The sequence below is a fragment of the Phaethon lepturus genome, unplaced genomic scaffold (assembly GCF_000687285.1).
Source record: "Phaethon lepturus isolate BGI_N335 unplaced genomic scaffold, ASM68728v1 scaffold11778, whole genome shotgun sequence".
NCBI lineage: Eukaryota > Metazoa > Chordata > Aves > Phaethontiformes > Phaethontidae > Phaethon > Phaethon lepturus.
The window spans coordinates 61,054-71,906 of NW_010555556.1; the positions used below are offsets into that span (position 1 = coordinate 61,054).

Below are 10,853 nucleotides of genomic sequence, written 5' to 3' on the forward strand. Positions count from 1 at the left end.
CAGAGCTGTCCGATGTGATGTATGGCCAAGACTGGAGAATCCTAAGTTTCTGCCTGTTTCTGGTCACTATCCAGGGAATATGGGTAGTCACTGAGGAGGATGGTAAATGGAAACAACCCTCTAGCATAAAGTGGATTCTGATGTTTGTGGTCTGTATCCAAGCTGTTGCAGAGTATACGATGGCTATGCTCTTTGAAGAGCTTTGCTACCTGTCTCATTACCCTGGAAAAGAGTTTGGGATATTAAATAGGGAACAATCAATCCCATTATCTGCAAATAGCCTAGGAAATAAATACAGTAAAAGAGTTATACTTGTCTTAACTGATGTTGCTTGTTGATATAATCTCAAATTCAGAGATTATTGCATTTGAGGAGCTTTTCTGGAACTATTCATAGAATACGCATGTGATGGGGTAAATGGGTGGAATATGATTTAGCTTTAAAAGATCTGGCTCTGTAACAGTACATATCTCTAAAAAAATATATTTCATCTTACGACCAGCTGGATGACTGTCTTGCTATGATACATCAGCACCATGGTACTGTACGTCTTGAAGGCAATGCTAAATTCAGACCCTGGCAAAGTCATGATATGCTGTTTGGGGCCAGCTTGCTGTAGAGGAAAGCAAAATTCAGGGCTGGATCCAGACTCAGAGTCCCCATTCTCCCGTTGCTGGGAGCACTAGTTTTGCCCTACTTGTTTGACTAGGAATGAATGGGACTGGTTTGGTTTTCTTCCAGACAGTTGTACTTTGCGTCATTATAAACTTCACCAGGTACTGTCCTCTCCTCTGCCTTATCTCCCCGTCTCCTTCAAGGGCAACGCTGGAATGCAAGAGGGGTGCTTTTGCTGGGAGTTGTTTTGAGCTAGAGGACAGGCAAAAATGACCCCTTCTCCTGCGTGCTGTTTCAAACAGCTTCCGCCTGTGGGGAGGGGATGTGTCGAGAACATGTGAGAGAAAACACTGAAAAGGGAGAAAAGGCACAAAAAGGGAGGGGGAAAAAAGTACAGCAAGGAAGCTAGAGACAAACTTCAAGTTGTGGATTATTTCTCACCCAGGCTCTAATTAGGAAGCCTCTTATGGGACTGTGAAGCTGTCAGGCTGCCAAATGTCAGCATGTTTATCGGAGATCAGGCGAGTCTTCCGTCTGCAGGAGCTACAGTTTGAGGCCGTGGTCCTCCTGGGTCCTTGTGCTGCGTGTGACTCACACTCGGCACTGGCATCTCCGGGGGCTTCGAGGCATGGTGGAAGTCTTTTCTTTCTCCCTTAAGAATCCAAAAATAAACCTTTTCCTGGGATCTGGCCTCTTCATCCTGGTTCTGTGTGGAGAGGGTTAACCATGGGGTGCAGAGCTGCTTTGCCAGTATGTGACTCAGATTCCCAGGGAAATCCCCAGCTTATCTGATGGAGCCTGTTAGTCTGCTAATTGAATAAGCTCCTATTAAAAGTGCAATGTTTTTTAATGACTGCTAACAAAGGGCCAGATTCTGATCTGATCTTTTCATTTGGGATCATTTTTGCTGATGGTCCAGCCCTGCCCCTAATTGCAGCCATGGGGGGCAGGAGGGAGGCAGCTGCCTCCCCAGCTCCACCGGCCTCCGCAGAGCCCAGCGCAGCCCGGCCTCGCTCAAGAGCAGGGGAGCAGGGAGCTGAAACCAAAGCACCAGCTCTGGAACTTTCTGGTCCAAGCCAGACACCAGCTGGGCGTCGAAACTTCAGTTTTAATGAGCCAAGACTTCATGAAGTGTAATAGGCAGGAAGCTTTTAATGGGGGTCTTTAGGAAGAGGGAGAAGGCTGCAGTGCAGCCAGGGGAGGAAAGCATTTGTTGGGAGATTACCAAGGGCTCCGTGTAGCATAATTGCTGCAAATATCTAATACACGATCCAAGCCCTGCTCAGAGTAATTAACTTTTCGAGTGTTGAAATCAGGTTGATTTGTTGATTCTGCATATAAGATGTTGTCTATGTCTGCATAGGAAAAATGCTGTGTATGACTCTGCATATGCACATTCAAACTTTAATTTTAATTAAAATTATGTGCATTATATCTGTATCTCTTGTTCTTTATGGGAATTGACTTGGAAAAGGCATTTGCCTAATAGGAAAAGAAAAAAAATGTGGTTAGCATTTAAAGTGAACATAGTTGGGTTCCAGGGTACTTGTGAAGGACAGCATACCAGCTCCAGTTTCAGCCAGGCCCTGGCTGCCCCGGGACGGGGTTGAGCTTGCTGGCATGACCCTGTGGCCACATTTGCCTTCCTTGTCTCACCTGAAACTCCCAGTGGGCTCCCCAAGCCTATGTGACATCAGAGCCATGAAACATTCTCTAATATAATTATAAGGAGAATTTGTTTTGTTTTTTCTTGCTAGCCAGGAATGAGATCTGGCCACCTTCACCCCCATGTGTCTCCACACCCACTCAGTTCCTTTTTGTGTCCCTTTTGTTTTTCTCCTAAGAAAGTTTCTATTAAAATGCAGGAGCTTCTCTTAGAACGTCCCACATATTCTCACTGACACTGAACTGCTGCTTTAAAAGTTTCATAAGCAATCCATAAGTGATGTTTTTTTTCCCCACAATAATAGCAAAGTGTCAAAAATCTCAAGCTCCTGTTATCAAGAGGCAGATTCTAAAACCCGTTTCTCAGCCTGTTTTCTATTCCCCACTCCCGAGTTGTCAGATGCTGTGACATGGCTCCATCACGCCACGACTAGCAGTCCCAACAAACAGAAAATGACTTCCAACTGGCAAACACGCTGTTTACTTTCCCGAAAAATTGCACTTTCCCATCTGACAGCTGATCAAGGGATCTCCTGCTGCTGTCAGCATGAAGAAGTGTTTAAACACAGGGATGGAAGTTTAAACATTTTCTCATTATCACAGAATAAAAAAAAATTAAAAAATAATAAAAAAATAAAGGCATTGAGAGTCTCCGACCACCTGCTGTGCCGGTAATGAAGCGATGTCACATGACCAGCCGGTGAGGACTTTTATCTCTGCCCCGATATCATTACTGAAGTGACACCTGTCACATGACCCGCATCAGGGCTTTCATCTGGGCTCCCCAAATGCAGTTCTGCCTTCTGAGGGGGATTTTCCTGGTGCTTTTTTCCCCCCTTTAAAGAGCATTGCCCACTTGTGCCATTACAGACAGGGGTTTGCAAGTATTAAAGCCCTCGGATTTTTTCGTGGGGGTATGGAATTTGGCCAACAAACTTGCTCTGAGCTGAAGTAAAACAGAGAATCTTGGCCTGGGAAAGAAGTTATTTCATTTGCTTCAAGATGTTTTTAAAGCAAATATTTAAGTCTGCCGTTAAACTCTCCTTACATAAAAGAGGATGTTAAAGGATTTCTCCAAAATCTCAGATATGTTTTTAATTTTTTATTAGGTGGTGAGAAGAAACAGTTTGATGACCCTCGAGCACAATGATCTCCATTTATATGCATTTCATAAACTCTCACCTGCTTTACCAAGGCACTTTACCCCTGCCAAGAGAAAGTCTTTTCTGAAGAAAAGGAAAGGTCAATCCTGCACATCTCTGCCAACGTCTGGGATTTTTTGTGAGGTCTTCAACAGCAAACACCTAGATTTGAGATGGGCCCACATACATGTTAGCAGCACTGAGCAGTTACTCACAAGAACCTGTTCAGTTATTACCTCAAAACAAAACATCAAACATTCAGGTGTGACAGGAGATGACCACCCGCATGAACTAGATGTGAGCAGGTTGGAGATATGAGAGTTTGAACTTCACGGCTTTTTCCTTCTCCTCCTTTCCCACTCCACACTCAGCCATGCATGAAGTCTGGTACTTCTCTGACCCTTTCATAATCTGATTCAGCTCACTAAAGCACTGAAAAACTTATTCTTATTCAGAGTTAATAGTTTTCCACCTGTTTAGTGAGTTAAATCAGCTCATCAAGGGCTTAGAAAAGTGCCAAAGAGCAAAAGAGAGAAAGACTGGGAAGCTTGAAGCAGGGAGGGAAATGGGGGAAGCAAGCAGGACCACCTTTTTGGGTGGCACTAACCTGGCCATGAATTCAGATGTGTTTCTTGTTGCCTACTCTTCCTGACTCATTACAGCACTACGTCCATTTTCCCTGAGAGCTGTTGCCCCTGAGATTGTGCAGGCCAGGGAATGGAAAATCTACTGAGATCAGTATTCCTGATGTAAATAGTACTCCCCTTAGCTTGGGAGAGGAGTGCTTCTGGGGCAGTTTGTCTCTCTGATCTGGCATATTTAAGGCATTGGGCCTCCAATGTTGAGTTAATGAACAAAAGAGTGCTGGGCTGCAGCACATCCTTTTGCCAGGGTCTTCCTGGCTTTCCACCTCTCCAGATACAGAGCTAGAAGGTATCATCCAATCCTTTGGCATTTTAGCATAAGACCTTTGGCCATTATGGGGTAGCAGCTATGTAAAAGAGCAAAGCCATTCTCTCTGCTGCTCCAGAGCAGAAGAAATGTACAACTGATGTTCTGGATAGACACGATGAGGAAAGTGATTCAGTTCCCATCATTAGATCCCTCGCTGCCCATGCATAACAAATCCTTTCATTTAACGCATCTTGAGCATTTAGTGGCTCCTAATTAGGAGCAGACATCTAGCCATAACCATCCCGTGGTAGGCATTAGAGATCCTGCTTCTTCACTGCTCTTAGTCCAGCCATTTCCACGAGTGCAAAAGGAATGCAGAACCCCTGTATCCCAACTTGGGCATCATTTACAGCTGCTCTGAACATGCATATGACAAATGCAGTGTAACTCAGAAGTGGAGAGCTATTTTCTACCTATGCAGGTAGCCATCCACTTTAGAAAAACCTCTTATTTTTACCACTTCCTAGAAGCTTTTGCAATGCAACAGCCAGTGCCAGTGTGCCTAAGAACTATTGTTTTTCTTCTAAAAATGTTCAGATGCTCTCCCTTCTACAAATAAACCTGCAGGGTTTGTTAGCTGACAGGGAGATACATGCCTAAGTAGAACTCTACAGGATACTCTAGTCTGGTCTTGCTTATACTGCTGTAAGGTCACTGTAATATTATTCCAGATTCATTGCAGAGCAAATGAAAGGCAGAAGGTCCTAATATTGAGACAAATTTCTGTTCAGTATGGCAAAGGGAGGTCAGGCATTCACACTCACTTTGAGAATGGATGGTGTTTGGGAGATCTGGGTCCTCACAATCTACAGGTGGAAAGACTTTTGGGACATAGCTTGCCTTTTCATCAAGGCAGAGAACTTTAAGGACTGTCACGCAACATAAGGAATACTTCTTGTCCTCTTAACTGAGCAGTGCCTGCAGAGAGTCTGTGCACTCTTTTATGTAGCTAATCTATATGTTCCTGCAATTATGTCTATAGCAAGGACAAAGGGGAACATAAACAGTTGTTCTGCTTCCTGCCCAGATCTGCAGTGTTTTGTTAGCAAACAATGGACTGGGATGGGGCTGGAGATGTAGCTCCCTTACACTAAAATGTTGCCTTCCAGCTCTTTCATTACATCCATTTCTCTGGTGTTTCCCCATAGCTCCGTGACTGGTTTTGTTCCAGTGCCTCAATGGTCTGCATAATTCTTTCTCAGAGAAGTTCTCCCAGTCACGCCAGTGACACTACTGAGATGAATAAGAAGTATTCAAGAAGGTTTGCATGCCTGCACCTTAATGATTTATCTTTGTCTTCCTTTTCTTCCCAGATCTGCTGTGAGGTTACACCAAAGCTTCTAGTTTCTGATGTCCCAGCGCTGAGAAAAAGTATCCCAGATAACTGAAACCAAGCAAACTAGTACATGAACACAGTAAGTTACTTGCTTTCCTGATTCTTCCAGGAAGAATTCTATGAGAAATTTCACAGTAACTGTAGTTGGGAAGGAGGTTTCTGATTTTCCCATGTATCCTGATCAGCACTCACCTCAGATTAGCTTTCCTTCTCATAGTCTGTCAGCAGCCCTGAGATCAAGGAGATTAAAACACCCTGGTAACTCATTACTGAGACAGGACTCTCTGCAACAGCTGGACCAAAAATGGCCTGTGTTTGGATGCATCTTAATTCTTTGCCATCTCCCCTCTGCTCATCAACACCTGCACACATTTGGGACCAAGTATAAGAAGACCCCTGAATTCAGCTCTAAGCAACCAGTCTGCAATGCATACATCTAATGCTCTGCTGGTGTGGAACCAGTATGCTGGTAATCCTGTTAGTAATGGCAGAAGCTCCCTCTAGGAAATTATAACAAATAGTCTTAAACAATTCCTTTTGTTGACAACTTTATCCAAGAAACCATCTTCCCTGGAGACTTCACTCAACTTTTGACTAATCCCCTCCTTCCCTCAGGAGCTCTTTTGTTGAAGGAGATTGTAGGCAAACCCCAGGAATGACAGTTCTCTGTAAGCCTTGGATCAGCCTCTACATTCTTTCAATTGTCAGTCCCCATCTGTCCTGTTTGTACATCTATCTTCTAGTCCAGGGATCTCTCTATTACGTGACACATGGTGAGTTTATTCTGCAAGTCCAGTGTCCAGACTGTGCTGTTACATCTTCGTCACCAAGTCAATCTTTTTGACATTGCTTTCTGAAAAACAAAAGGCAGGACATCTGCACAATTCCATTCTCTTCTACTGAAAGGTGATTTTAAAAAATACACCCCTATCCCCAAACTCTGCCCTTGTTTTATATGCTCAAAGATTTTGCTTCATTTTGTCAATATCATGAGTTACTTCAAAGGTCCTTGGTGTAATGGAGGGCAGAATCTGCCCCTGTTGCAAAGGAATTCTGTTAGGATAAAAATCCATGGCCTAAGTCCTGAATCAAAAGGAAAAATAAATTCAAATTCCAAATATTCTGCAGGGCTAGTGACTTCAGTTACTTTGCTTGTTAACAGTTGGTTTAAAACAAGCTCTAATCTTCCTGTAGATTCAACTACACTTAGCTAGTACAGTAGCACATACATATAAGAGGCACTGCATTTTTTATCTGTACTTTGAGAGGCAGCATCAGAATGGAAGCAGATTCCAATGATCCATACGTTCCTCCTCAGCAGGTAGAAGGAAAGAGGTGGAATAGGGTAGAAAATGGATGGAATGTTGGTGTGGAGTGTGAATCACCCTGGGATAGATGCCTGGCACTATCTCTTCCCTTCCTGAAACCAGAAGGACAAGGAGGGGGCTGTGATGATGTTTTGTGCCTTGCTGTGTCGCTCAGGGCCCATGGATTCATGACTGAGCCTGGTATGTGTAGTTTTTTGGTTTTGTCTATTTTTGTAACTTAACTCATATTGGCCAGTGAAGGAAGGCTGGCCAGTTTCATTATGTTCCCAGGAAATTCCATTCTCTCATGTGCCAGCGTGAGGCTGTTGTGCTTTAGATGCCTATCTATCTCTGATTAGATTTGAAAAAGCGTACAGAACTCCCTGCTTTCCATTGGTAGACTATTAAAATGACAAAAAAAACCCTTTTCATTTATAACCTTGCTTGCATGTCTGAATCCAGATGCCTTTTTTAAAAAGAGAATTAATAATATGAACACTATCACTTATAGAACATTTTTGTGTCATGAAGTGCGAAAGAAAACTTGAGTTGACATTTAAGCTTGTTTAGTATGTTTTGTAAGCAGCTTAAAAGAAGGGACACAATCGCTCTGAGGCCAGGTTAATATAAAAAAAAAAGAAAATGTTTAAGAGTATCTCCTACTATTTTAATGGTTTCACTATTTTAAATTATGTATTTGTGAAATACTCTCAAAATCAGTTGAACTGGCCAAATCCAGGTTCACTGAATACAGAAGCATGAGTGCCCTCCTCAAGTGAGTCGTCCCAAGAGCCTTAGTGGAACTGACAACCAGCTTTTTTGGCAGGATTAGTTCCTCTCTGATCACAGAGAGGGAACAGCCACCCTGTCTGCATTTAGCTGAGCAGGTGAGCAGGCAATGCACTCAGGCTGCCTCCAAAACCCAATCTGGCCACAGGGCTGGCAATGTCAATTCCTTCTCGAAAGGACTTGAGGCTGTCCTGTCTGCCTGCTGTTGTCTACATCATGAGGACAGATGGGGTAGAGAGAGGCTGTGAGACCAGGCACTGAGTGCTGGGACCTGATCCTGTAGCAGGTACATGCCATCTACATGCAGATAGCGCAGACGGGTAGCTGAGGTTTGCCCTGCTATCACAGCTAGGTTGCCTCTTAGCTTGGCAGACAATAAGACAGTCAAACTAATTTGGCCTCAAGATCAGTTTCCAGGTCTACCCTGCAAGCACAGACCCAGCTGGTGACACTGACTGGACACATGCTGTTAACAAATGCACAAAGTAAACAAAGAGACAGGATATAATAAAAGGGTATTTTCTGGTAATTTCTTTCAATAACAGTGATTTTAAGTGATCTTTTGGTCTTCTGTAACAAAAAGGAAATGAAAAATGTTGATGCTGAAGTAACATTTTGAGGAGTGTCATATTAAAATACTGATTAATTAAAATCAAGGATGTTACCAGCTAAGGAGTTTTTGCCTAGCTCTGCTCAGGTTCTATTGCATGTGAAATCAAAACAAGTAAGCTATGAAATGTGGACTCAATAGACAAGGACAAAGGTGAACAAAGCAATTTGGTCAGTTTAAGCAATGGGGAAGTGAAGCAATATTTTAACTGGGGAGGCATCAGAGGAAAGGGCATTGGTCTGAGACTTGAGAATATGATGAAACAAACCCAAACCTCCCATGATACCACTGAGCATTGTGCACTGGAGGCCATTGGCTTGCTGATCTCTTCTCTCTGAATGTGAGATTTCCCACTTTGTCTGCAGCCTTGGATGTGGTCATCCAGCCCTGGGTATTAGGTATCCAGAACTGGGTATATCAGTTCTGTTTTCTCACCTTCAATACCCAAAGGAATTCACATGCTAAGGATGATGGCAGCAGCTTTGACAGTGGCAACTATGTGCTTACCCAAGAATTAGTCAATCGTCCCTGCTTTCTAACAAAAAGAACTGCTTGAACTTCCTGAGAGATGGCCTTTTTGTTAAGAAGCAAACAGGTCACAGATTTCAGGTTGCAGTCTCACTCCTGGAACTGTGAGCACTGATTGTCCTGTGGAAAAATCAGGTTAAAGAGAAAGCTGCAAAACAGTCCTTTTCCTTCACTGTGCTATATTCCCAATGCTCTCCTGTGACATTAGCCACAATACAAAATAATTCAGGATCCTATTTCTCACAGCTCCGTTCCTTCTGATTTTTTTGGAAAATGATTCCTTTAATCTAGGCACCCTTCTCTAGAACTCTCATATACGGTTTCTTTTCTTTTTTCTTTTTCTTTTTCTTGGAGCTACCAGCAAAATATTATTTGGTAGAACAGTGGTGGGAATGCAACCCACTAATCAAAAGGATTCAAATGGATCTATGCACTGCCAAGCTCTCTCCTTCCCACCCAGCAGAGGGGGGAAAAAAGAAAAAGAAAAAAGACATAGAACGAAGGCATGGAGCTTCTCTCCTTCAGCAATCTCACAAATGCAAAACCTTCCACTCCAGTGACTCCTCATTAACTTACCAAATCTGACAGTCTAATTATCGTAGCTGCTTCACGCTTAGAATAAATAAATACTAAAGTGGGTGTTTAAAGAAATTGAGCAGTGAAATTCAGTCATCTAGACAGTCAATAGAGAGAGTTTATTTTAAATTTTTATATTCTTACGTATTTATATCATTTTAGGAAAGATAATGAGATAGTTGTCTTTCAGGCTAATTGAGTTCCTAGGCTCATGGTTGCTTGCTGTCACAATTTCAAACTTAGCTTTAACTTTTGTGCCTTAGAAATCCGATCACTACATCCCCATTTGCTCTTTTCTGCTGATAACTGGGTGAAGGCAGAAGTGCATCTGAGGATGGGAAATGACTACATGGGAGTTCCAGTCCAGATGTCTTTCACAGCAAACAAGACAACTAAATCTTCTCTAAGATTTGCATTTAAGAGTGTTAAAGGGAAAGTGGAAGTTAAAGAAACCTCAGATAAAACTCGCAATTAGATAAAATAGAGAAAAACGTCTGCTAACCTCTGATGCAATAGCGTCTGCCTCCACGAAGGGTATTAACAGCGCTCCCTCTCCAAGAGCAGTTCATCTCCCTGAACAATAAGACCTTTATAGAGATTCTCTGGCCTGAGATCAATGGGAGTCAGAGCATTTGATCCATGTCTGTAGGACTTTGTTTCCACAAGTCATGTGGGCCAAATTTTGCTTTTGCAAGAGTGTGAGCTGGGGAGTGAGCAAAGGAAACCTTCCCTCTTTTCCCATCTTCTCCTTCTCCATGTGCTCCTAAACAGGGCCCAGCACCTGCCAGCACAATGTCTGCTCCAGGCTAGTGCCTAGGGAAGAGCTTAAGCAGGGCAACATCTCCAGAGACCTGTGCCCTTGGCACGCATCTGCTGTGATGTTGCAATGGCTCTTTCCTATGATGGTGCCTTAATGACATAATACAAAACCTCAGTGTCCTGTCAGTATTTATGCAAGTGCACCTTCCACCACTGTGGAGATCAGACCAGGTGGTAATGGGTGTTTTTCCTAAGCTAAGCTAAGCTAAGCTAAGCTAAGCTAAGCTAAGCTAAACTAAGCTAAGATTTGCTTTATCACCTCATAGAAAAGACTGCTTCTGTTTCAGGAGTGACAGCTGATTTTCTGCTTAACACCAACTTTGGTTTATTCCCTTATTAAGACACATGAGAAATCAGATTCATACACCTGGTGGGAACTTCACTTTCTAGGTGTCTGTATCTGATTTGCAGTGAAGGATATCCATTTGCTGTATACAGAGGTGGCAAAGCACAGAGGTAAAAAAATGTAAGTGACTATATAACCTTTCAGCTATTTAGGAGAATGTAGGGAA

The 10,853-nt window shown here is 43.0% G+C and overlaps 1 protein-coding gene across 1 annotated transcript in view; it reads right to left on the reverse strand.

The window, feature by feature from the left end:
- Positions 1 to 8,953: 8,953 nt before the first annotated feature.
- Positions 8,954 to 10,853, reverse strand: part of CDK15 (cyclin-dependent kinase 15) — a 35,884-nt gene continuing 33,984 nt past the window's right edge. Inside the window, 1 exon segment of the mRNA XM_010292201.1 lies at positions 8,954 to 9,066. Coding sequence (XP_010290503.1) covers positions 8,954 to 9,066 — 113 coding nt within the window.